Raw genomic sequence first — 27,367 nt, 5'->3', positions numbered from 1 at the left:
TAAATTTTTAAGAATGTTAGATGATGTGAGTATATATGTAAAAAAAATATTTTTTAAAAATATATATATATATATATTAATTTTAAAAAATATTTATATAAATTAAAATATTTTGAAAGATATATATATAAAAAATTTAAATTTATTTATTTATAACTTTTAAGCTTTAATTCTTTGCAATGTACGCTAATAGTCGCTTGTTTGGTCACAGGCGTGATGATTGATGATGTAAATTATAAAATTTACTAAAAGAATTAGGATGGTTGAATATTACATTAGCAAGTTAACATCATGAATCATTTGGGGCACAAGAGGGAGCCCATAACCAAGTTGAACTTATACCCATTTAGTTAGAGGTACAGGTCCAAAACTCTCTTACCCCAAGTGGCGGCAGCGTTTTTTTTTTACCCTTTTCGATCCCCAGCGGACGTCCACCTCCTCCCTGCTCTCCTCGCCGCCACCTCCCACCGGTCTCCGCCGTCGCCTTCCTCTCCATCGTCACCGGCATCGGTCTTCTCCTCCAATCTCCTCAGGTGCTTTGCTTCCCACAGATCTCCGAAAGAGAGAAAAAAATGAAAAGAAAAATAAGGGAAAAGGAAAAAAATTGATCAATACATGCGGGAAAAAGCCTTGCCTTTTAATTTTTTCATCTTTCCTTTGTTTTCGTTGATTTTTCCTATGTTTTCCGGTTTTTCCTCTTCTTTTTTCCGAGTCTCAATCGGTGGTGGGAGGCTTGGAGCGTTCGAACAGGGAAGTTTAGATCCGAGCCGAATAAGGAAGTTTAGACGATAGCTAGGGGCTGAATCCAGAAAGTGTGATTGTTCTTATCCAATTACAAGGGTATAGGAGTGCTACATTGTCTGGATAGAGAATATAGTTTTCATAATTTATGTTCATGCATTAAGCATTTTGAGCATATAGAGAAGCATGATTCTTTAAGTATAAATAAGTCAATTTATTTTTTCTAGAAAAATAAAAACTATGAATTTAAGAATAAAGATACATGGCGGAGAGATATTGGAGAAAATTAAAAAAATTAATGTGTAAGAACTTATACTTTAAATCACCAAAATGTTTTATTAGATATCTTTTTGTTTGCTATATAATACTATGTGCTTCAATAGAAACCTAGTTTTCATCCCCCAACTGATCTCCTAACTATGGATGGCAGGAAAAGAAACGGAGAATTAGGGTTAGGGTTTTGGTGCCTAGCGCTGGTCCCGTGACTCCAATCCCTTGGTCTCTTCTTGGTCCAAAATGACGACGATCGTGGCTACCTCAGAGGAAGATCCGGTGCTCGCTGTCGTTCGATTCACGTCGGAGCTTGCCTGGGCTGATGCAGGCCCCGAGGTATGGAACCTTCCCACTTAGATCTAGTTTTACCCACAAGTTTTCATTAAATTTTTCTTTTTTTTAGATTTCTTTAGGATTTATGTTCCTTGTTTTGGAAGAAAGGGGTTTGATTGAATGGTTTATGTATCTGTTAGTGTTGTTATCTTTTTAGGTAATCAGCAGCTCTGGATTTATTTTACCCAATCTCTTTTGGTGGTTGTTAGATTTTGTTTTGTTCTAGAGTAGAATTGATCAGAAAATTAGTAAAAATTATATCTTATACATATTGTGCACATAAGATGATGTATTGATCTCATGATAACCCATTTAGATTCATTTTTGACGCATGGACAGTTCATATGCTAGAGAAAATTCTTTGTTTAGTATTGTTGAACCATCAGTAAAGTCTTTACTCAAGAAAGAAGAGGGATCTACATGATTCAAGCACCTGCTGCCCTGCTAATTGGTTGTTTAGCATGCTCTTCAAACAAATAAAACCAATGGTTGTCTAATGTTTTGTGCTTCTGCGCTTTCCGCAATGAGGAGAGAAATGTTCACATGAACAGCTAAAGCATTTAATGGTTCACTGGTTAATTTCTTTTATTTATTTTTTGATAGGTTGCAGAACCTCAGGTGACAAGACTTTACATTGAAGCCCAAGATTGTATGGTTATGAATAGATGGTTGGATCTGGCATCTTTACTGCTTACTTCAGCAGACTTGATTGTGTCACGAGTGTCAGAGAAAGGTTTGAATCTATCACTTGTTTTACTCAGCAGTTCCACATGAATTCCAATCTGGTATGATGATTGGTAGATGGGATTTGTGGCTAATTGATATGTGCTTTTCATCATCTTTTACTTGTGAAATTTACCAGTTCTTAGGCCAGTAAACATTTGCAAGGTGAAACCAGATCATTAGGGCAGTCGAGATGCTTTACATCTATGTTCTCAGTATTGTATATCTAGCAACTAATATACTATGCTTATTATGAAATCTCAACCTTTTACTTGTGAAATTTACCAGTTCTTAGGCCAGTAAACATTTGCAAGGTGAAACCAGATCATCAGGGCAGTCGAGATGCTCTACATCTATATTCTCATTACTAATATATCTAGCAACTAATATACCATGCTTATCATGAAATCTCGACCTTTCTAGTTCTTCTTGAAGTCGGAATGATCTGCTGAAATTCGATTTTATCATAGCACGCTGTGCGATGATATTTATCTCAAAAGGATCATCTAAAATATGACTCTCTAGTTTGCTTTTTTTTGGCATGACATCGGTTTCAATACTTAGCATCCAATAAATTATAGCCATATCCTTGCACAAGACCAATTGGATCATCTACAGCATTTTCTAACTCTTGCTATCACAACTACTTGTCAAAAGTTGGTGGTATTTTTAATTTCTTATCAGCTATTCCATTTAAATAACACTGGTTTTCTTGTGTCATATTTCTCTGAACTTTGGTCCTTAGCCTTGGAAGGCAGACTTGGTAGCATGTGCGTGTATCTTCATCATAATATGCTGTTTAAATTATCTCTTTTATGTGAAAGTCAAGTACTAAGTGTTTTTGAGTCTTAGGTTACAATTTATATATAATTAAATTGAGCAGTTTGAGGCTATGAAAACTTCCAAAACCAAAAATAAGAATGATTACTTTACTAGATGCGGCTATTCATGAAGTAGTTTGTAACTAAAGATTTCTAGTCTTAATGATGTCGTGCCATAGTCCCATAAGCTAAATACCGACAGAGATGGATTACTTTCTAAAACATTTCCAGAATATTTCTGTCTTGTATCTGGAAGGTCAACAAACTGAAATAATCTTGAATTTCTCTTATATTGAGAAATTTATAACAGTGTTTTTCCATAAATTTCAATACAATTTGAGCAAAAAGTGCAATATGGTGATATGTGCATGATTATTTGAGATATCATCAAGAGAAGTTTAATGATTCTGAGAATTTTTGTAGTATTTTCTTCTTTATGGCATCTTAGGTATGCTTGTTTTAAGTCTTATTTAATTATCATAAAATTGTTGTAATAGGAATCTGCTATGCCTTGCTTATACCATTCTTTTTCCTATAATTTTCAGGTCACAAGAGAATTATATTTTTGTTCCAGCTGTGCTTCATTGCTAGAGCTGATTGTTAATTATTGTATATTTGCTTGAAGTAGTTTAAAGGATTGTAGTGTTATATATTTATTCATCAAGTATCATATTGACCAAATGTTCATGTATTTTCTAGAACTCCTGTCCAAATGTTTATTCTAGTTTGTTGGTAACAACATACAATGTCTTCAATTTAGGAAAAAAATAAATTTTACCTGACTAAGAAATACAAAAGTCCCAAATAATCATATCTTTGTGCTTGTAGAATTCACTGATGGTCTAGTCAAACTGCAGATACTGACTTGCCTTCCGTTGACATTTACTAGCTTTTGTTGTTTATTTTAGTAAAACCTACTATGAGACTCCTAAATAATCATATCCTTTTGCTTGTAGCGTTCACTGATGAGCTAATCAAATTACAGATACTGACTTGCCTTTGGCTGACATTTACTAGTTTGGCTATTTATTTGAGTAAAACTACTACGAGACTCTGAAATAATCATATATCTTTTTGCTCGTAGCATTTGCCGATGAGCTAATCAGATTGCAGATATTGACTTGTCTTTAGTGATATTTACTAGCTTTTGTTGCTTGTATAAAACGTACCTTTTTTCTTGTAGACCTGGAATGTATTTTCAGCGTTATCTGCAATCTTGTCACAAGAGCTAGTACTCCTGATGAAGAACTAGAGATGGCCAAGCTTATTTCAGCAAAAGTTGTACAGCATCCAAATGATAAACCTGTTTGGCGCCTGAAGATGTAAGGCAAATAAACTAGTGATGTTTAAAGTTTTTATCCCCAAGCCATCTCTTATATGTCTTCATGATCCAAACAGTTTGTTCAATTTGTACAATCTGCTAGAGAATGCCCACAGCAGGTTCCTTGTCTACAGCAAAGCACTTAATTTGGCAGCCCGTGGAAAAGTTACTGAAAGCATTATACCTTCTTTCAAAAAGATAGATAGTTTTCTGCAAGAGTGGAATATTGGAAAAACAGACCAAAGGGAGCTTTTCCTCACCATCTTGAACGTTTTAAAGGACAAGAGGTGTACATTCAAATTGAAGATCAAGTTATTGTTAATCCTTTTCCTTTTATACTTGGTTGTATGAACTTCTCTTTTTTCTAAATCTACAGCATGGTCAAAGATTCTTTTGCTTTTCTGACCAAGTATTTAGCTACTTTTTCTGGTACTGGTGACGAGTCATATGCGATGAATGAGGCCAAAGAGGAAGCCGTGCGGGCTGTTATAGAGTTTGTGAAGTCCCCAGACATTGTTCAGGTACCTAAGTGGAGAGTGCATTCTGCAAGTTTAATGCATTTAGCCTCTAAAACGAGTGTTCTAATTGAAGAAATCAACACCATATTTTAATTTTGTAGATAGTTTGTATGCTATGAATTCCTATATTTTATATTTATTTTCTTATGAAGTCTTTTAGCCATATTCTCTTTGAATTATAAAACAATGGCCAATATTCATTGGAGTTTCCATATATCACATATACATTACATGCCTGATGCATCATTAAATGCTTCTGTGCTATCTCTTTATGTTGTGGTCTGCTATCTCTTTGTTTTGGAGTCTCATGTTTAACCCTTCTTTTGGCTACATTTATACTGCTTGCAAATGTTCTTTCCTCCACTTTTGCCTTGTTTTATTCATTTTTTAGTTGCTTGTTTTTTATTTTTTTTGAGGGTAGACTATCATGTAGGAAGGGAGACGTGTAGGGCAGAGGCCTGTGCTTCATGTCTTGTACTTGCGAGTGCCTTGAGAGTGCAATTTTCTTTTGTATTATTTGTTTTCCTTAAGGAGTCTTCAAGTCCTTTCATCAAGTAGCTGTTGGCTAGTTGAAATATTCTCTCCTAAGAAAGATACAGGGGAAAATGATAGTCTGAAGCTGGAGTTGTGTTTTCCTTGGACCGAGTGTTCCTTACCTCAGAAGACAAGATATGGTGGTGGGGCCATTACTGGAGTTGTAGAAAGCATAACACTGCAGAGATTCTAAGCAGAAGAGTTAAGTGGACAGCGATGGCAACATTTCCTTTGGGGTGGGTGTAGTAGGTCAATTCAGAAGGATGCTCAAAAAATAAGGAAATTATGTCACATGAATGCTGAGGTTGTTTGAAGCACTTTTTAGGAATATTCATGCCCATGCTAGGAACTTGGGAAATGGTTTGAGAATTGGAAGATGAGAAGTCCATATTCTGATCTATCTTGCTTGAACGATACTTCGAATTTTTATAAATACATTAAGAGGGCATCTAATACTCAATGATAATTTGAAAGCTTGCATCTTGAATAAACATACCACAGTATGTTCCCTAGTGATGATGAATACAAATTACTTTATAATAACAAGAGTTTTCTCTGTGGATTTTCTTAGGTCTATCAGAACAATTCTGTTTTCATTAGCTCCATCGTATCCACTTACGATGGTCTCCCTTCTAGATTTTATGGCATGTCCTCCTAGCCTAACATATATTAAAGCTGGTAATTATTATTCATTTATAACATCTTAGCTTGATCTTGTCAATAGGCTTTATATAATTTCAATGTGCAATCGAAACCTTACCTTAAAGCTGAGGAAGGCTTGAATCCTGAAATCTCTCTTGCTGACAGCAGTCCAAAGTAGGCATGGGCCTACGATGGGAAGGCATTGATAAGCTCTCATTCTTGGGCTCTCATCTTCACCCAGCCACCTCAGATGACCTGATTGGGTTGGGTTCCAGGTGACCAATTTGTGTGAACCATGAAACTAGTGATCTGGGTATGGTTTTATCAAGCATCCGCTATCCGCTAGTGACCTGGAGATTGGGGGATCGGGGTTCTTGATTTGTCCATCATTCTTCATTTGGATGATGGTTTGGCTATCACTTCAACAAATCTGTCTCCACTTCATTTGTCACCTGGGGAACGTGTTATCCACCTGATGATAGCGAAGTAAACAAGAATGAAGTGAAAGTATAAAAAATGAATAACCAGGTTGAATCCCTCTATCATGTTCAGTTTGGAATTTTTTTCCCCGTGAAACAAATTGTCATTTTCCTTTTTTAAATTTGAAGGATATTATGAACCATTCTCTATTGATTGGTGGGCTCAAATTCCGACCATTTATTTATTTGTGCATTTAGTTATATATGTCTACTATCTTCTTACTATTTACAATATATGGAATGAATTTTCAGAATTATGATGTTTCTTGCAGTGTGATCTGCTAGATATGCCTGCTGTTGGGCAGCTGGAAAAGGATGGAAAGCATGCATTGGTTTACCAGCTATTGAAGATCTTTCTCACTCAAAGGCTTGATGCCTATCTAGATTTTCATGCTGCAAATTCTACTTTACTTAAAAGCTATGGTGGGAAGCTTGTTTTGTGAACTTGTCGACATCCAAAGTTTTTGTTTAATTTTCTAATGACAAGGGATCTACAGGTCTGGTTCACGAAGACTGCATAACGAAGATGAGGTTGATGTCATTGCTAGACTTAAGTTCCAACGAGTCTGGTGAAATTCCATATTCTGTCATCAAGGACACACTTCGGGTAACCCATATCTTTCGGCTTGCCTTTTATTATTATTACTTTTGGCAATTATTGCTTCTTGTTTAAATAAGTTGTCATACAGATCACAGATGAGGAGGTAGAATATTGGGTTGTCAAAGCAATTACCTCCAAACTTTTGGACTGTAAGATGGATCAGATGAATCAAATAGTGGTCGTGAGGTAATCACTGCCCAGTGAATGTTCTTTTGTTGTATTTATTTTGTTTAGTGGTGTAGGGTGAAGATAACGGGGTTTATACTGTTCAGTTGGAATTCAAGCCAAACCATTATTTTTGATTCATGCATGTTCCATTGTTTGATGTGCAGCCGACATACAGAGAGAGTTTTTGGACTATCACAGTGGCAATCTCTCCGTTCCAAGCTTGGAGCTTGGAGGGTAATTTCTTACTTGCGGTTCTTTAGATGCGTTTCTACATAGTTGTCAGGCCCCAACCCACCTGTGGCAGTGGAAGGCCTCATAGTATGCTGATAATTTGGGTGCCAAATCTGTGCCCTGCTTCTAATTTTTGAAAAAGCTAGCTAAATGTACTTGTTCAGCCATGCAACTAATGATTTCAAATTGTTTATCTGTTGAACTTTTTATTTAGGGCAATATTGCCAATGCCATCAGCACTATCAAGGCTAACAAGATATCTGAAGAAGGACTACAGGCAATGCAAGGATTGGTGATTCGCTGAAGTTTGTCAACGTCACGAGCAATGAAAAGTATCAAGCAATTGGTGAGATACTTCATTTGATTTAAGACAGTGAAAGGGCATGCTATCTGCCAAACAAGCCCCTCCAATGAAATCCAACGGGTTTCTGTAACACTTGATTTTTTTTTTTTTTTGGGTTATCGTATATTTGCTGAATTCTTGTCATGTAGACCTTTAAATGATCTGATAACAGTGCAGATTTGTCTACAAGATTATTTCAGTCATGACCCAATGAGCACAGAATGTAATCTAGAAATCATGGAATTGATTTTTTTTTCCTATTTTTTTTCCTATATATTGCAGGCATTGCTGATGATAATCCATGTTTGAATGTTCTGTATCTTGATACCTCATAATGGTTGAGTCCTGTAAAGCACATTTGTTATTTAGTACAAGAGCACCAAACCTCAAGTTAGCCAGCTCAAATGCGATTGTTGCACCCGACGATGGAGCACCATCCACTGACCGATAGTAAATTGCAGAATTAACTATATGTGAGGCAAATCTAATTTCATTTGAGGAATGCAGGGTTCGGTGTTTTGGAATCAGAGATGCATTCCATGTGCTTTGCCTTTCCAATGAAATTATATGAGCTTTTAGGAGGCATGCTTCAGGAGGGAATGTGGCTTCATTTAGATACTAATGGTGGAACCTGAAAGCTTTCATATGATGCAATGAAAAATATGACTGGTAAGACTTCAGCTGATCGTAAATGAGATGTTCTGCGGAACTGGCTCCATGTGTGAGTTAAATTCTGTGCTGAATGTTTCAGATGACTGTGTAAACAGGAACTATGATGAAAAAAGCAGCATCAAATGTTAAAACGTGAGCAGGCAAAATGTGAATCTGGCTTTGTTGTATGTGCAACAGCTAGCAGTACTAACACTGATGAAAGGTGGCTTTGATAGGGGTTCCCTGATACTCAGAATCTGAGGAAACTGTGCAGTGATTAAGAAGTTCATGAGTTAATTATTGATTTATTTGAAGTGAATTAAAGAAAAAAAAAATTAGTGGCATCTGCTATAGAGAGAGAAAGAAAGAGAGAGAATTGGCCAGTGCACCTCATCAATTTTCCCATTTAGGAGTGGGCTGTCATTGCAAACAAACCTGACTCACTTTGCATGGTAGGCCTATTGGTTGCTGTATTGAACGGTTAAATATAACAGGGGGCAGAGATAGACTACCCTGGTTAAACCCAGAGACAGCAACACTATAGATCTGGGGTTTTAACCCTATGCACAGTGAAATCAAACAATTCACGGAAAAGTAGAATGCATGTATTAGTATTTAAGTAATGGCACAGAACTATGACACCGAATTTAGAGAGCCAATGCTAAGAATGAATGGGAAAACACACTTCTATCTTAGGGATGAAGGTTTCTCATCTATTCATCAATTAGGCAAACAAATCGCCACAAAAAACATCTTGGTTCAGCAAGTATATGTCGGTCTCCCAGCAATAAAAAAAAATCATCATTCATTTGAAATGAGCAGGTCTAAACAATGATATCATTTCTTCATTTGTTTGAGACACTTCACAGTTCTAACCAGAAATAAGTTCATCAGTTGCCGCCACCACCAAAGAGGTAACTGAGGGAAGAACCGCCACCAGGAGCAGATTGAACCTTGGTTGAAGGCCGGTCCTGCACAACAGAAAACTAGTACTATCCTTCCAGATATGCACAAATGTAAAAACCTAACTAATACATTAACATGTAAGAAGACCGATCTCCTTTTTGGAACTCAGAAATGTGGGTCGTGAAACTGTTTTCTTGGCTTCCACCCAACAATCATAATACCAGGAGTTTGTTAAAGTCAAACAGATCATAATCTGGAAACTAGCTTTACCAAGAAAAGGAGGGAGGGTTCTTCTATGCATAACTAATGAGGATAGAACTGTCTAAGGATTCAAAAATCAAAAGTACGTAGGTGAGCCACAGGCAAAATGCAGAGATACTTTTACAAACAGAAGATACCTTGCTTTCATGAGTTTGATATCAGATGAAGGGAGGGGGGCAAAAAAAAAAATAGAACTCAAAGTTTATGATCAATAATGGTCACAGATCAATCTACAAGGTGACAGAAATGAAATTGTACACATAAAATAGTATGCCAAGAAATATTGGTGAGGAAAAATGCAATCCATCAAACAGAGAACAGCAGAGCAGCAGTATGTAATGAATAGCTTAACTTAGGGCAAGTAAGTTTGTACCGTAAGAAAATTGCCACTGTTCTGGCCATCCGCACGGTGGTAGCTGTTTGCTATTTTTTGTTGGATGCCTGCTGGAATCTGCTTGCTGACATCAACAGTTGGTGAAGCAGTAGAAGGCTTTTGGGAATGTAAAGTGTTGTCAGCAGCTGGAGTTTGATTTGCAGCAGGTTTAGGGGTCTCATCACTCCCAAAGAGGTAGCCCAGAGAACTCTGTCCTCCTCCACTGCTTACACCACGACCCATTCTCTAGTTCTCGTATAAAGTAATCCAAACTTTCAGAAAATGGAATTTTAATATATATCATTTGCAAAATGAAGCACAGGAATCCAAGATTTATCGAGCAAAGAGGTGCAAATATAATGAAAATGAAATCCGATATTAGAATCTGCCAGTGCATTATTGTATGGCAAATGAACTTATATTAGTCTCAGTAATATGGTTATAGCATGGTTCTGTTGTTGTTCCTGAGCGAAAAAAAGAGTAAGAACACAAATCTTTCCAAGGTGGTCAATAGATAACAACAGTTTTCATGCAATGGCCTGATGGGAACTATAGATCTATTGATTCTTCTACCTTCTGAATTAGTGGGAATTTTATTAATTGAGACATAAGATTGCAGAACTGGAACTCTGCAGTTAGATCATTTGCGAGATTATCATAAAAAACACTTACAGTGTAGCAGTCAGATCCTTCTTACATTATCTATAAAGAGTTATCAATAATGGGTGACACAGACGAGACCCTTACATTATCTATGATGAGATATCAAAGATACGTGAGACAGATGAGACCACTCGTGCATAGTTCTCTGAACTTAGCGATGGTAGATGAAAGCAGTTTCTATTCTAGAGAGCATAAATAGTACCAAAAAGACTAAATTAGGGATTAACTTCATAAACTTTTCCACAATCCACTGCTATAAATGGCTATTTCAAATCCTTAGATCTCATAAAGATATCCTTAGGTCTCTCCCTCCTCCCTTACAGCCATTTCACATGAAACCAAGCACTTCCTTTAAGGGCCTTCCTCTAATCTTTGTCATAAATATATGTAAGAGGATACTGCACTGATATTAAGGGCTTTAAGGGATTTAAATATTCTTGTTCAAATTGTGTTTATCAGGGTAAAATATTGTGGAGTGACAAATAAAAGGAAAAAGTCGAATGATTCAGAGTGCTCTCTTGGACAGAATTTTGCAACCCACCTTCCTTCTGCAAGGGATCTGATCCTTTTGTATAAACAACTCTTCTAATCACACAAGAAACATCATACAGAAAATGATCAATTATATGTAGTATTAACAGTCTAAGTTTGAATGATATCTTCCTCTTTGGACCTTTAACTCAGAGCCTTCCCTATAGTCCTTATCCATTTGGAAATTTTTTTTTTGTTCTGAAACCATCAATTGACAGATCACAAGAGAACTTGTTGACATATATGTCAAAATCAGGTCATAAATCATCTCCTGCCTAGCCTAAAAGGAAACATCACAGTAAAAGTAATACTTGAGCACCATATACTCATGCAAGAAGAGCTCTCACAATTATTAGGGGAAAAAACTAAAAAAAAAGTCAACATCAATGCCAAGAGTTATCACATAGACTTGGTGGCATACGACCTAGCTTAGCAGATGTTCCTTTTTCTCCCAGCTAGGAAATTACCACAGCAGATTTAAGAGTGCGAATCAAATGAATTAAAAGAACTATGTTAGGTCTGCGAATATGCAAACAGCGAAATTAGTTTTTATCATAGTTTGCTTCCAATTAATAGATGATCCATTAGATATTAGAAAAGCCAAAGGATCAAGAGCACTACTTGGTTTTTTAAACAAAAATCACATAAGGAGGCCATTAAGCACCTCTAGACATGGAACATGCCTACAGAAAATGAAAATGGAAATAATTGATTCTTGAACAGAAAAGAACTCTAAATAGAAGAACTAGTACTAAATTTCTTCATTTTTTTTTAATGGCAGTTTCGATGGTTTTAAATTTACAGAATTGACACCCATTCTTTTAAACAAGAGGGCGACTGGACAGCAATTAAAGCAATATTTCTGCAAGATATGCAAGGTAGAGAAACTATGATGAAGCAAGTGGTCTTGACAAGATAACAACAAATGAACCTATAGGAAGGGAAGGGCTACAACAAGACATGCGCAGACAACATGGAAAAATGAATATTTCTGCTATCTTCCATTAAAATGTGAGGCGGAAAGGAATGTCTGACAAAATAGATTAGAGAGTACAGACCAGCTTTGTTTCAGGCTAGGTAGAGTTCTTTTATAGTATGGAATTCAATATATCTTCTTTTACAATAATAATAGTCAGTTAGCATCATAACATGTGGAGCAAGTGGTTGACATAGAAAATCTCTAAATATCTCTTGAAGACACAGCCCAGGTGCTACGCTAGCAACAAATGATTATATAAGCACAACCAAAAACATAGAATCAACAATAAACAGCTCTTCAATGGCATATGTGATGGTGTGCCACAAAGTTGACCATATACCTCAGTTTAGGTGATTTTACAAAATTTAGAAGAAAAGTCTTCCAACTAATGAGCTTTGCCCAAACGACAGATAGAAACATGATGGTTCAGAAGCTATAAAATTTCAGGCTGTGCTGAATTTGGAGTTGCTCATTACTATGAAATACTTGTAAGATGCACGGTCCAATAAAATTTTTACTGGACAGCAGATTTTACATAATCATTAAGTAAATTTTATTACATCTTATGATTAATCGGTTTTAACTTTTATGATCATTCAAAATAGTTGCAAGGGTTCCAATGACAACGTAGTGTCAACTAAATCATATCAATCAGGGTACAAAGCTAAAACTGTCGAGAACACAATCATAGCTAGATCAAATATTAGAATTTCTTCCATTATAGACAAATTTAAGCTGACGACCACTCCAGGCAGTTGTTCAACATTTTTCAAACGGTTCGAGTTGGAATCCAGCATTACAGCATACAAATCAAAGTTTGGAGACAATGAAACCAAAAATTTCCACGCACATAATTATTTGCACCAAAATGTCACATAAAAGAACAAAAAAGAGAGGGAAAATAGCACAATTTAACCTTTGATTGCAACCCGGTGATCTCTCGGAGAGGAGAATCCAAAATTAAACGAATAAAAGCTAAGATACGAGCAAAATGCCACAAAATACAACGGTTGGGCAATAAACGAACAGAAAGCCGATAAAAAACAAAACAAAAAACTTTCTTGAGAGACTCCAAGTGAGATCTGCAAACGCAGCGAGCTAATCGAAGCACAGATTTAGAGTTAGGATTTCTCACCCAACTCCTTGAATCGAATGAGAAGGGCTCGAGATCGGCTGTCGGGGATCAGGAATGGGGAGCGGAAGAACGGAGTAACGCGAGGGCCTCGTATAGAGAGCGTAGATCGACGTAATTAATCCACTCTAAACTAAAAGTAATATCTGGTTGTTCCGACATAGTTGACCGTAGGATTTAAACATTAGTCTGTGCCAATCAAACTCCATCCAGTTCAAATCATGTGGGAAGCAAAAAATATATATATATATTTTTTCCTACGGTCCAAAGATTAGGATTTGAAATAGATTTTAGAAAAATAGAAGCTAGATGGATTAACAGATCCGATTCTTATAAAATTTTCAAACCACAAATACTTAAATAGGTCTTTATAAATTAATTTTGATAGTAATCAAATTATTTCGGATGGTTGGAACAGTGGATGACTGAAAACGAAAGGCATGTAGATGATGTTTGTTAAATTATGGAACTGCCCCGTGGGTTTGGGTGGTTGTGCGTCGATAGTTCTGCAAGGAATCATTAGAAAGGTTTTATGGACCAACCCAATAACATAATTTATATTAGTTTATATTTTGCAAGCTTATGATGATTATATTTAAAGTTTTGCATAGCCTTTGTTTTACCACTGTCATTCATTGATAATGATCCAATGATATCATTATTATAATGATTACATTGCCATGAATTGCAAGTTTATCTAGTTTTCACACTATTTTCTTAGCAACCAAAAGTACTGGATATAATTCTTGGATGCTGCATCCAATAATTTGGACAAGTAATTAGATTGTTGGTAGGTCTCCCTCTGCTTTTCTCAAAAACACAAATACACAATGACTGTACCACCAAAATGTGCTTGAACTGAGATTGCTTCAGAATAATATGGTAACAACTATAGGAACTATCATTTGTTGTTGCAATGGAAAATAATGATCAATTATGAAAAAAATATAGAGAAATTATTTGTCAAAATCATTCTCTACCAATTATTTATTGCATCTACTACAAAGTTTTTTAAGCTAAAATTGCTAATTCATTTAAATTGATGCTGCAAATGTTACATAACAATTATTTTGAATCCTCTTCTTTGTATTTATTCTAAGATGACCCAAGGAAAAAGAGAAGAATATTAAGAGTAAATAGAAAGTGAATTTACCATATCTACTCCAAAACAATTTTTTATTAGGCCTGCTATTTATCAAATATTCTCTTCTCTTAAAAAAAACATGTGATAGATATGCCAGGTACATGTCTATAAAATCTATGAGTCGCCCAAACTTTTGGTTTATGCATTTTTTTTTTGTCTATGACTGCATATCTATCATCCACAAAATACCCTTGATTTAACAACATGCTATTTGAGCATGTTGTTTGATGAGAATGAATATTCTTTTAATCCACTCGAATCATCTGATACCTCTAATTTTGCCCAAGAGAAGTGATGATGTGATCATGAGATCTCTTTGTTTTAAAGCCTTTATTAACACTTGCAATGCCAGCGACAGGCGATAATAATTAGAAGTCAAATACCATGTAAACAATAGACATAATCACCACAAACACTAGATGCACTCTTTTGTAATCCATCAAATATTGAACTTGATGAACAATTTTTTTTACTCATATTCCACTTGGTGCATTTTTTTTCCTATTACATTTTTTTCCTACTTTTATCCACAGGGAAACAAAAGTTTTTGAAGTGGTAGAACTTGATAACTACATCAATCACAAAAACATCAGCTTCCCTTCATCTTAACTGAAGGCAGAATCCACCAACCCCTCAATAGTCTTGCTGATATCTGAGAAGCACACCAATAAAATGATCTCACATGGCACCATATTGACAAAACTGAGCTTACAGCCTCACAACAAAAATATCTGAAAAAAGCACCACCAAAGAAAATGGTTCAAATAGCCAATCTGGAACCATAATCGCAGGTGGTTTAGCAGGTATCAGCAAGCTTGTGATGATGCTGAGAACTAAAATTGCCATATCCATTATGAGGCTAAAAAAGGATACAACAAGCCAGGGCCACTCTCAGATTGCCATATCCATTATGAGGCTAAAGAAGGATGCAACAAGCCAGGGCCACTCACAATATGCATGTATCTCCGAATAATGGACTAAGGTAAATGGCGCATGCATGCATCTGCATCATGTGCATGGCCATGAGTGGAGCAATAGATTAGTCATGTGCATCCTTCCAGAAACAGTTCAATGTGCTTCAGGAGGAAATTTTTGCGATCTCCACCAAGTACTTGTGCAGCGCTTGAGGCTTCGAAAGAAATGGTGAATGATCTGCTCCTTTTAGCTGGAAAACCCACTCTGGAGGATTCAAACTGCACATGCTCTGTTGTAGGGAAAGGGGCAGTGCATTGTCCTCAGTGGTCTCTATATAGTATCTCCTAATTGAATCATGGTTCTTCGCTGAAAGTGAGAGCTTCTCCAACACTGGTGCAAAGGGGACTGGCCTCATAGAAACTGAAGCCAATACAACATCCTTGATATGATAAGGAGAGTTAGAAAGAAGTCAATGTAAGAATTTATCTAATCAAAAGATGATACAGTTTAGATGAATGACTCAACTTTGTCAGCAGTATCATAGCCATCCCAGGGCAATCAAATTTGGAGTGTGATGAACCAAGCAAAAAACAACAAAACATACCTTAGCAGGACTTCCATTGAAGAATAGGTCTTGTAACAGTGACTTGTCATAGTCGACAGCAGTAGGAGGATTGTCATTTCCATTAGCATACAAAAATATCTGGGCTCGTTGCAGCAAATCATTTGAGCGTGCCTAAAATAGCAGAGATCATATGAGTTACAAGACTGCACACTAGATTTCTTCATCCACAGTCTAATTTCCTACATACACACAAGTGCACACATACATGCACATGCAATCTCAATATTGCTTATCATGATGACAGTATATGACATTACTGAAATGTCACCTATGTTTTCCAAACTGGAAAAGAAGGGAATAGAAACCAACGGATCCCCACCTGTTGAGAAAACATATCTGCAGCACTCTGACCATTTGTCAACATAGCTGCAGAAACAAAAACAGCTTTGGCAACCTTAGATGTAAACGCTTCCATTGCATATGATATGCAGGTACCACCAAAATCATGTCCCACCAAAATAACCTACAAAATATTTTAGGAATTAATGCATCTTTTGAACGTAAATGGTAAAACAAGAAGTTATAACGCCTCTGCTAGTAAAGTAGAGGTCTACGCCCTTTGTTGAAGCCATATCACTGTTTTCTTTTTTCTTTATTCACCTAAAAAGCTGGAGACACGTAACACCACCTGACAATGTGTCACGGAATAATATAATGGCTGTTTCCTTGCCATGTCTTTGATATGAGATGAAAAGGAAAGAAATAAAGAAGGAAAAGCAAACAACTCTTACATATACCACAGTTATAAGATTTTTGCTCAAGGGTGCCATTTTATTACTATCTTTGTATTTCATATCCTTTATGACCACAATCAGTTTCAGTCATGCATTTGGTATGCATCTGTGAATCATTTCTTTCCGGACTCAAGCTTAATAATTTTTACCACTAAACTCATCAGAAAAAAAATGCCTATGAGAAGCTATTTGAATTTTGAACCCTTTCTTATAAAAACAAGAGCCATACCAACCTTCTCCCCATCACTGAGCTTCTCAAGGAAACTTGTAAGTGGCATTACATACTGGGAAAGACTTGTAACATTGTTTGGATCAAAAGCATGAGTTCCAGAACCTGTCAGGTCTATGGCAGTGGCTTTAAATCCAGCATCTTTTAGAAGTGCAATAGTTTTATACCAACACCAAGCACCAAAGCCACCTCCATGGACAAGAACAAAGTGATTGGTCTCCAAATCATCAATCTTTACATCCTATTTCAGAAAATTTGAAAAAACTTGTTTGAGGACAACAGAACATTTAACCCAAAAAAAAAAAAAATGCTAGGAGGAAAAATTAATAACTCAGTACAGAAGGACTCTAACATCAATATATAGTTGGCTTGTTTTATTTATCAAGATTTAAGAGCAGAAAGAAAGGAAATGCTGGATATGTGTTTGGAGTAGTGTATCCTCATACCATTTTTCCCTTCTCTTCCCTTGATTTCTTTTACTTTTCTACCCCAAGCCTAAGAGTATTTAATATGAATAGATGATAGCAATAAACAAACAATAGCAAAAAAAGGATGAAGCAGACTTTTTTATCTAAAATAGTTGATACAATCACAAAATCAGATCAAGTAATTGACAGAGCCTGCAACAACATAATACAATTCTAAAAGTAAGCGGCTCTCACTCTTAGAAAAGAAGCTGACATTAGACCAGCAACAGAATTATTTTTCAGTCAAATGTCGCAAAAGGTAGAGATGGGCTAACCAATACGTTAGAAAGAATAAAAGAATGTGCAACAACTTTATTCTTGCATCGGAAACCTCTACGATGGAAGGGAACAACATGATTACAAAGGGGCAACCAAAAGGCTACTGTCAAAAACCAATTCCATTTGTCCAATAAAGTGAGGCATAATCAACGAGGACAGATCCAAAAGATTCAAAGATTCATCGATTACAAAGAAATCTAAACTTAGCAAGCATGTATTTTAACGAATTGCAATATGGTCAATAAATCAGAAAATTAAAACTCAAGGAACTGGTAGAACAAGGGACTAAATTCTAATATAGTTTTTTAAGTCAAGCAATAGTCAGTTCCCTCATTTTATCTGGGAAAATCAATAGTTTTCATTCATCAGTTCTATAAAATAAGATATCATCATGGTTCCTTGCACCCAGAAGGATTATAAGATATTTAGAATAGAAAATTAAAAATGCCATTTACAATCATTAACTTTAAACAAAAGCAATCAGCAAAATATAAAACTGACACTGCTAATTCTTAAACAAACAACACCCCACCCCCCCCCCCCCCCCCCCAAAAAAAAAAAAAGGAGAGAGAGAGAGAGAGAGGCTAACAGTGCTAACATACCATTATTGACATACTTCTGTGTGTAAACCCGATCAGCAACAGACAATAGGCAGAAAAAACGATGATACGAAAGAATTCTCCAATTAACCAAAGCAAAATTCGATTCATTCATCTTATCTCAAAAGAAGCAGATTCATTAATGTGCAATTTGTCCATGTAAAAGCTTCTTATGTTGCATACCCATGATGGGAAGTATTTCTTCTCCTTTTTTTTTTTTGTTGTAAAGAAAAGGTGTTGGATAACCACTGATTTTTTTAACCTGATTGACGAGCTGCTGAACTTGGACGAGGGGATCGGCGAGGGAGCGGGGCCGGGAGCTGGAGCTCCTCGGCAGCGCCTGCCTCTTCTTCCCGGCGGGAGGCGGGTCGCGGACGGAGGAGGACCGGTCCAACAGCACCTCCGCCACAGCCTCCGCCCCGCCGTTCTGGCGGAGGAGCAACGAGGCCGCGGTCTTCGCCGCCGCCGCGAGGGCCTGCTCCTGCTCGTGGGTCAGGCCCTCCCTGCCCCGCTCCTTCCTCCCCGACCGGTCTCTGCTCAACCCAAAGGGAGGGATGGCCATGCCGGGAGGCGGCGGAGGGGAGGAGGAGATGCTGAGCCGCCTCCTCTTCGTCTTCGCCGGCGCAGCGGAAGAGAAGCAGGAGAAGAGAGCTCCCATTGTCGCGTCGTGCGGACGTAAGCAGGCGAACAAGAGAGAAGTTTTCTGGGCGGCACCACCAAGAAAAAAGGTTCATTTTATTTTATTTTATTTTATTTCGTTTTCCCAAAAGAGAGAAGGTTCAAAGTTGGCGGGTTGGGTCAGAGTTGTCGCCTGCCAGTCTGCCACCTTTCGGAATCGCAACGAGAAGCATAGGAGAAACGCATTTCCCAAATGCCGTGAATGGGCACCGATAGGGGTTGGGTCAGGGTCCGTCGAGTTGGTTGGGAGTTAACCTGTTCCCTTGAGTCAAATCCACCCTCTACTTAGGCTCTGAACAAATCAAAACATTACCCCCCCCCAAAAATCCAGATTTGGATGGAAACTCCGGTCAAAATGACCACCAACATTTAGCAATTTTTTTTTATATTTGGCAGTAGGTTGATTGATTGGCTACACTCAAGTATATGTGTGTGTGTGTGCACTATCTATCATATAATCGAATAAGTTGGACATAATCTAACAAAGGGATCTATGTCTAGGTAATAAGTTTTATAATACCAAGGAATAAATTGGCTTGTATAACTGTAGTTAAGAAGTATTTAATTGCTAATATGGTTTACATGGTCTGATTTTACATAATTTTTCTGATGTGATCCAAGGTCCTCATGGCTGTGAAATCCCAATAATATAGGTTGAATAGTGAGATTAATTGAAATGATAGACACAGGACCGAGGATGAACTGAATTGCTACAGGTTATTATTTATGAATGGAAAGATTACCAGTCTCATCTTAACTCACCAGCAAAGAAGTAATGCATTGTGGGCCCATATCTGTACAGTAGACGGCATTGCTACCTTGTGACTAGCACGGATACCAAGGTGTAGGCCACGATAGGTAAAAAGGTGAGTTGATTAATAGCAAGTCAGACTCGTGAATTTTGTATCCTTACCGGTTAAAATCTTACAAATTTAAATGAGATTTTTGAACTTTTTCTTTCTCTTTTCGTTTTCCCTCCGTGTGTAATTGGCAGATTAACTCACTTTCTTAATCAGGAACAAGCAAAATACCTAATCTTATTGGATTCCTAGGATCTCTCCATATCTCTCAAACCCAATGTAATAGGAAAAAGTGAAGGTGCACCATTTAGGAATAAGTATGGATTAGCCCTAGAAATGGCAATCGATCGGTTCGGTCCATATTCATACATATCTCATAATTAAAAATTTTATATCTATATCCACTTACTTCAGATTTAGTTAGATGTAAGTACAAATTGAATTAGATTGGATAAAAAATTTATCATATAAATATTATAAAATAATTATAATTTTAAAAGAAAGATTTAAATTAAAATTAATTGAATCAGATTCAAAATGGGCATATCATTACTCGTATCCAACTCAAACTCGCTTCAGATATTTTTTTTAAAATCCATATCCGCATTGATTTTTAATCTAGAACAATCGAAACAGACATTCAGTGGATCGACTAAAATTATCATTCCTAATTGGCCCATCCATCTCTTATCATAATAATATTACGGTGGAAAAAGGATATGGATATGATTCTCAATGATACGCCAAACTCCCCTCCTCTCGAATCTATTTACATCTTAGGTAAATTAAGCAAAGCCAAAATGATGTAAATTCTTCTTTTTAAAGCCAGCGTTCCACCAACTCATTTTATTAACAAATTTTAATCGGAAAACCTGGGCAGTGAGCTCAAGTTTTCTGTAAGTTCTAATATTTAAATCATATGATGTTTCATGCATCTCCTTGAAACCCCATAGTGTTCCCTGAGAAAAAGGTGCAAAAGCACCAACATCATTACATTAAGGAATCCACTGATATAAAAGGAGGTGAGCAAAGACCACATGGAGAAGGAATAGAAGAAGGGGAAAAAGAGGGAAAATAGGAAGAAGGAAAGAGAGAAAAAGGAGGAAAGAGAAGTGGTAAACAAGACTACCAAGGCTCGCAAAATAGGTTTGCCTCGCCACTATTGGTGAATGCAACCCACGCACGGCCATCACGGAGCCTAAATGTGCGATGTGCACCCTTGTATCTTATAATTAAGGCAGGACAATCATAAGAAAAACGAACTAGAATAGCCAAAATGGTCAACAAAAAGAGTGAGAACTCCAACATTAGATCCTCTACACAACTTGTCTCCAGAAGGAAGAGAGTCGAAGTTTTTGGAGTGCAAGACTGAAGAAATTTGGGAAGCTCGATTAAGAGAAGATGGTAACTTTCCAAAGCCCAAACTTATGGTTCTTAGGCACGGTAGACACCAACAAGATGGCAAAGATCTGAACACTAACAAAGAAAACCAGCATCTCTAGCCAGGCGTCAGTCTGGCCAACAACGAAAATAGGAGAGGAAATTTAGGTGTAGGTTGAAGAAACTAACCAAGATCTTCGTCAATTTGCTGTGATAATCCGGCCCAATTGAGCCCAAAACCAGCTCACAAAGCCCACCAGAGAAAAAAAAAAAGAAGGAAAGACCCTAGGACGAGCTCTATAAGAACCCTTCCCCTCTCCTCTATGGGTAGACCCTGCAGCCATCGATGATTGCCGGAGATTTTTCTTCGATTTTTTCGTTTGAAGCCGCGACTCCTCGACCTGTGTTCGCCGCGATTTCACGTCGGTGGGGGTCACCGGAGGTTGTGGTAAGGTCCCCTTCCTCTTCCTCTATTCTCTCCCTTCTTTTCCGTGCCTGTGAGCACGATGGCCGGCGACGGGTGTCGCCGGATTTAATTGGAAAGGAAAACCCCCTGTTCACGCTGCCTCTTTCCTCTGATTTTCCGGCGCCGACGGTCACGCCGACCGCCGGCTCTGGCCTCTCCGAGCCCGGGAGAGTCGCCCTTTGCCGTCGGCCACCACCGGGCAAGATATGGCCGGGATCGGCCGGTCAAGGCACGGGGACCTCTAGGTCCCCTGTTTCGGCCCAATGAAAGCCCGGGAAGAAGAAGAAAAGAAAAGAAAAGAAAAGAAAAAGGAAAAAGAAAAAGAAAAGAAAAAGGAAAAAGAAAAAGAAAAGCAAAGAAAATACAAAATAAAAAAATAAAATAAAAAATAAATAAATAAGAAAAGAGAAAAATTTTCTCTCTCCCCTCTTTCTCCCTCTTTCTCTCTCTTTCTCTCTCTATTGTCTCTCTCTAAAAAGAAAAAGAAAAAGAAAAAGAAAAAAAAAATATATATATATATATAATAAAAAAAATATATGTGAGAGAAAGTTTTTCTCATCTCTCTCTTAAGTCTTTCTCTCTCTAGAATTAGACTTTCTCTCTCTACCTTCTCTCTCTATTTTCTCTCTCTAGATTTTCTTCCTATTTTCTCTCTCTAGACATTTTATCTCTTTTTATGGATTTCGTCTCTCTAGGGTCATTCTCTCTCTGATTGCATCACAGACCCTAGAATAAACTTGAGATGAAAATATGATGATCTGAGACTGCTCCGAAATTCGTGCAGTAGATTAGATCCTGATCCGATCCTTCTTCGAAATTGATAACATCGATCATGGTTAATCCATATTAAGTCACCCTGATATGACCTCTGATGATCTCAATCATGATTGTCACTTTTGAAGGATACGAAGATTTTCTCCCCACTTTCTCTCTCTACTTTCTCTCTCATGAACAACTTTCTCTCTCTAAAAAAAAAGTCTATGAATCCTGTATCGAGTCATGCCTTCATCTTTTAGAAGCTTATATTGACTCTAACAAGATCTGAAGTTGCTTTGATATCCGTGTTGTATGTCAACCTCATCTGATCGTATCAAAGATCTTTCAAATTTATTATTAAAGAACCCTATTGATTGATCTTGATCTTAATTCGATCTGTGCTTTACGATTTCTTGATCAAGTCACTTAAATTTGACCCTCAGATCAGAGACCCTGAATTGCCCTGGTATCTGGATGGACCGACACATCCGGACAACAGTCCTCTTTCCTTATGATTTAATCTTATTATATTTATGGAATAGAAATTGATGATGATTTGATATTTTAAATAGGATTAGCTAATTCTTTTAACGAAGTCTGAAGATCTAAGATGAACGAGGTAAGTGGATCTTATGCTCCTTATTTATTTTTAAATGATCATGTTTTTATGAAAAGAATTGCTATTGATGAAATCATAATTTTTCATAAAATAAGGATCGGCATATGTGATATGAAAAAACATGTTTTATTATGAGCATTGATTTCATGAATATGTCTTATAAAAATAGCATGATTATGAAGCATGAATTTCATTGTTTTTCCATCTATGTATATGTATGCTTTAAGAAAAAGATATAATGATTTCAAAGGCTCTCAGATGGCTATGAATGAATCCCTTCGGGAAGGTCGACATTCGGAGCTAGCATCCACACGAAATATGGTCCTGCCAGTGGGTATAAAGTTGGCACATGAATTAAGAACTCTGTCGATTAAGAAACATGACCCTGTCACGGGTATAATAGTGACCTTAGCATGAATATCTGTGAGCAATATTTTGAAACATGACATGAATACATGATGAAAATGATTTACGATTCATGATTGTGAAATATACATGATTTATGCATGTATGATAAATTTATAACTTGTCTTGTTATATGCTCTATGAAAACTTTATTTTGTATTACCTGTTATTTTCTAAATATTGCATTATCATGAAAAACTTATGTTTGATTCGATAAGGAAGCGCAAGTTCTACTTACTGGGCTAGTATAGCTCATATTCTTTTTGTTTTCTTTTTGTTTGAACAGAGAAATAAGGTTAGGATCGGCAAAAGGAATCCAAGCTTGAAGATCGGCATAGCAAGCTGAAAAAAATTTGGCAACAGAAGTTTAATTTATTTTATAATCATGGATTTGTATTTATTCATGAATGTTGAGATTCGGATTAGTACTTACTTTTGGATTTAGATGCTCTGAACCTATATTGGTTCGATTATTTGATGAATAATAGAATTGAATCTTTTTTATTTGATGGATTTTTAGATGATTACGATGAATTGGCTTCGTGTTATCGTGGGTTCTATCCCTCGGTAGTATGGCCGTGTTATGTCCCGAATTTGGGGCGTGACATTTGCATACTCCATCCCGAATTTGGGATACAAATAATGGATAGCTCAAGGAGCCGGAGATAAATAGCTTCTCCTTTAACTTTGGAGCAACCCATCAAACTGGTTCGATGCAAAAGGATCTACACGTACGAACATCTTGCTTAAACTTGGATAGAGGGTAGACCAAGTTAACTGAAAGAGTTTTATTTCATTAATAATATTTGATTTAGCTGTTTGAACCTTCAAAAGTCCTTTTGTTTCTTTCAAGCAAGATCAAGCATTCTAGTAAGGATGTCAGCAAATACTGAAAACATATGATGCTCAATAATGTGAATGAGGAATTAATTCAACTACAGCATATCTTAACACCAAAAGGATGATCAGTAAAAGAAAAATTCAACAAAAATCTTAATCACAATATTGAAGGCCAGATTCAAAATGTTTAAAAAACAAAAAATATGAAACTGCAAATGAGCGTTGGCATTTTCCATTAATTGGCCTATATTAAAAAAAATAGATAGCATCCACGACAATAAAATTATAGTGAGCTATTATCTGTATGGATAAAATAATGAGAGGTTCTTGAAATCATTGTATTAGACATAGGTATCATAATAGCTGTTAGATAAACTGAGAAGCCCATCCAAGCTTTGCTCCAGATTAGCTCAAGAAAAAATTGAATCAAGCTCGATTAGAGGCCAGACAAATCAAGCTTAAACCAACAAAAGCAAACTCAAAAATTATTTTTAGCCAAGCCAAAAATTGATCTAGCTCACTCGGGCTTGTCTCAATGCAGGTCAAATATTTGATTAATTTATATATATGGTATATTATATTGGATTTGAACCAAGCTTCAACCCGGCTATATTTCAAGCTTGAACCGAGCTTGATTCAATCATAAATTGATTTCTCTCTCTAAAAAAGAATTGTTTTTAGCTCTGTTTAGGATTGTCAAATTGATTGATTAGGCCCTCGTTGTGCTTAGTTCAAAATTAATCTTGTATTGAGCATGAAAAATAATTAACAAATTAAGTTTGATCCAAGAGTTCCAACTTGAAATCAATTTCAAAATAAGCCTAATGAGATCTAAGCTTGATCATTGGCTACACCACTCCCTACCTAAATAGGGAGATTTCAATAACGGCAGCTCAAAATATATAAAATTACAAGAATTGTGAATATGATACACCACAAAGAGATAAAGAACATGCATATACTAGTGAGCTTCAATTTAAAGTCAATACTAGTAAAGTTAATATAACCTTTGATGATGATGATGATTAGGGTAGATGACTATAAAAAGCTTCACAATGGTCCCCTTTGGCTCCCACCATTGCTTTGAACAAAAGATTTGATATCTTTCTAGTCATCCAATAACTATCACAAGGCTAATCATGGAAGTGACTAGATTAATGGATTTTGTGCAGAGCAACATGGTAAAACAACTTGGATTAATGGAGTTTTTAGAAAATCCACTAGAAGTTGGTGGTTGCAGGGTTTGTATCCTTTAATTATTAGTATTTTTATTTTCTTAATCATGAAAAGGAATTTTAAAAAATATATTTGGATTCTACAGCAAGCATATATAGCAAATTAATTATGCAATTTATTATTTATCTGATCATATTTAGCCATCTTTTGTTGTTGTCGCCTTTTACCAATATATTTTTTTATATGAATAAACTTGCTAATATGTATATTCTCTTGTATTTTTTATTTTCGAACTTATATTTGTGTATTTAAGTATTTTTTAAGTTTTTAGCAAATTAACCAAGTTTGTTCAAAATTTGTATTTTTGCTTCCGAATACTTATGATTGAGGTTGAGAGCAGTGTAAGATTTAGAGCGACATAAAAAAAGTTGAAATACTATAAGCAAAATTATACTAAATTAAAATAAAGAAAGCAAATAAGCTTTAAAATCTAAAAGCAAAAAGTTAAATAAGTAGAACTAATGGTAACTAAAATAACTAGTAGCTTATCCATCCTTGAAATCCATCAAGGCATCTTTGAAGAAGATTATGACCGGCTAAAATCCACCAACTTAGAGCTATAGTTATTGGAATCTATGAGGATGCTTTAGAATTTACTAGAGTTGTGAAAATCCGTTAAGAAAAAGAATAAAAGTAACCATGAACTAATATGTGCTTAATACAAACATGTTTTCATTGGTATGAAAATTTAAGAAAAGTAAGTGGGGAGTATACCTATAAGCTCTAGGACCTATATATTGATAGGGATAAGTGGATGCCCCATAAAATTCAACTTGTAACCTACAAAGTAAGACATCTAGAATAAATTCTTGACCTCAAAGGTATTTTGATATGAATAGATAGTCTGATTATAAGATTGTTACCACAAAAATAATATAAAAGTACACTACCTATCGTTAGATACCCTCCTATTTTCTTTTCATTTCTTGCCACCACAAATATGCAAGGAGTTTTTGCATATTTATATAGTTTACAGAAATTTGAAATGCTGCATGTATTGATTCATAATTTGTTTCCTAGCATAAAAGATATAAGTTCTAAGGAGCATTTGTGGGTATAATACATGTGATGTACCGACGTTCCTTAGGATGGGTTTGGACAGTTAGATTTTAAATGGATTTGGATATGGGTAGGGCAAAGTTTACGGATACCCTATCCATTGCCATCCCTAGAGGTGGAATGAGAATAGAAGAAAAATATAAAGGACAAGAAAAGAGAGGGAGGAAAAGTAGGATCCTATTTAATCTCATTGTTCTCTCCAAATCTACTCATATACTTTTTAAATTTAGTCAAAATCTTCATTTAAGAAAATATCTTTGATTTAATTTTTTTTTATTATGCACTACATCACTGGCACCACACTCCATACCTTTCTTAATTAGAACTTATACTTTTCATGCAAGTGATTGAACATAGAAACATATGTCCATTAATTTCTTTGTTACATCCATACAAAAGGTAGAGCCACCTTTTATACTTACAATGGAAGAAAATAAAAAGGAAAATAGAATAAAAAGGAGGTGAATGAAATAAGAATAGGAGAACAAAGAAAGGGCAAAGAAAAAGAGGGAGGAACATGAGGTAGCCTTCTCTAATTTTATTCTTTATCTACTATATCATTTTCAATTCCAAATTTTTTCAAAGTCTTTTCTTCACCATTGTCTATATTTGCCCATTTAAGAAGCATATTCAAAAATATTTATATCTTTTTTCTTTATCTATATATTCTTTTTCATCTCTATGATGTACAGAAATAGATAGTAGACTCTCATTATATGTTTTTTGAGTGGCTAATCTATTGGATGATATTTAACTCCGATTTTAGGGTTGTTTACTGGATATTATAGTTGCAAAGTATGATAAAATAATAATTAAAAAAAAAATCTTTTGCATGGCTAGCAATCTGATGCAATCATCAAACCTGGAAGATGTGAAATACGTTAGTTGTAAATAAGGGAGGATTTTACTGAT

General features: G+C 36.0%; 3 protein-coding genes across 4 annotated transcripts; 1 reads left to right on the top strand and 2 right to left on the bottom strand.

The window, feature by feature from the left end:
- The first annotated feature begins 377 nt into the window (after window positions 1-377).
- Window positions 378-7,917, top strand: LOC105056986 (uncharacterized). Of its 2 annotated transcripts, none has more exons than XM_010939401.3 (11): window positions 378-533; window positions 1,172-1,350; window positions 1,951-2,080; window positions 4,075-4,213; window positions 4,290-4,499; window positions 4,589-4,733; window positions 6,658-6,808; window positions 6,883-6,992; window positions 7,075-7,172; window positions 7,319-7,388; window positions 7,600-7,917. In XM_010939401.3, the coding sequence occupies exons 2-11, from the start codon at window positions 1,258-1,260 to the stop codon at window positions 7,687-7,689; spliced, it is 1,236 nt and encodes a 411-aa protein (XP_010937703.1). In that variant the 5' UTR covers window positions 378-533; window positions 1,172-1,257; the 3' UTR covers window positions 7,690-7,917. The 2 variants fall into 2 exon arrangements, with proteins under 2 accessions (XP_010937703.1, XP_073108046.1); XM_073251945.1 differs by lacking the exon at window positions 378-533 and adding an exon at window positions 710-840.
- A 1,154-nt stretch (window positions 7,918-9,071) lies between these two features.
- Window positions 9,072-13,364, bottom strand: LOC105056979 (protein SPIRAL1-like 1). Its single transcript, XM_010939389.4, has 3 exons — window positions 13,228-13,364; window positions 9,920-10,165; window positions 9,072-9,350 (listed from the first exon to the last, which is right to left on the bottom strand). The coding sequence occupies exons 2-3, from the start codon at window positions 10,160-10,162 to the stop codon at window positions 9,270-9,272; spliced, it is 324 nt and encodes a 107-aa protein (XP_010937691.1). The 5' UTR covers window positions 10,163-10,165; window positions 13,228-13,364; the 3' UTR covers window positions 9,072-9,269.
- A 1,424-nt stretch (window positions 13,365-14,788) lies between these two features.
- LOC105056965 (putative methylesterase 11, chloroplastic) lies at window positions 14,789-18,940 on the bottom strand. The gene is made up of 5 exons (XM_010939369.3): window positions 18,479-18,940; window positions 16,876-17,112; window positions 16,228-16,371; window positions 15,888-16,019; window positions 14,789-15,722 (listed from the first exon to the last, which is right to left on the bottom strand). Exons 1-5 carry the CDS (start codon window positions 18,872-18,874, stop codon window positions 15,447-15,449), a joined length of 1,185 nt encoding a protein of 394 aa, XP_010937671.1. The 5' UTR covers window positions 18,875-18,940; the 3' UTR covers window positions 14,789-15,446.
- Between the last annotated feature and the right edge of the window lie 8,427 nt (window positions 18,941-27,367).

Source organism: Elaeis guineensis, chromosome 2 (assembly GCF_000442705.2).
Source record: "Elaeis guineensis isolate ETL-2024a chromosome 2, EG11, whole genome shotgun sequence".
Taxonomy (NCBI): Eukaryota; Viridiplantae; Streptophyta; class Magnoliopsida; order Arecales; family Arecaceae; genus Elaeis; species Elaeis guineensis.
This window is presented reverse-complemented; position numbering and strand designations above follow the sequence as displayed.

Excerpts from the sequence above, each read along its gene's own strand:
- LOC105056986 (XM_010939401.3), top strand. The coding sequence starts at position 1,258 with ATGACGACGATCGTGGCTACCTCAGAGGAAGATCCGGTGCTCGCTGTC. Across the intron at positions 1,351-1,950 it reads GGGCTGATGCAGGCCCCGAG|GTTGCAGAACCTCAGGTGAC; the intron begins GTATGGAACCTT and ends ATTTTTTGATAG. Across the intron at positions 4,734-6,657 it reads AGTCCCCAGACATTGTTCAG|TGTGATCTGCTAGATATGCC; the intron begins GTACCTAAGTGG and ends TGTTTCTTGCAG.
- LOC105056979 (XM_010939389.4), bottom strand. The coding sequence starts at position 10,162 with ATGGGTCGTGGTGTAAGCAGTGGAGGAGGACAGAGTTCTCTGGGCTAC. Across the intron at positions 9,351-9,919 it reads ACAGTGGCAATTTTCTTACG|GACCGGCCTTCAACCAAGGT; the intron begins GTACAAACTTAC and ends TCTGTTGTGCAG.
- LOC105056965 (XM_010939369.3), bottom strand. The coding sequence starts at position 18,874 with ATGGGAGCTCTCTTCTCCTGCTTCTCTTCCGCTGCGCCGGCGAAGACG. Across the intron at positions 16,020-16,227 it reads CAGATATGTTTTCTCAACAG|GCACGCTCAAATGATTTGCT; the intron begins GTGGGGATCCGT and ends CTGCTATTTTAG. Across the intron at positions 15,723-15,887 it reads TCAATGGAAGTCCTGCTAAG|GATGTTGTATTGGCTTCAGT; the intron begins GTATGTTTTGTT and ends TATCATATCAAG.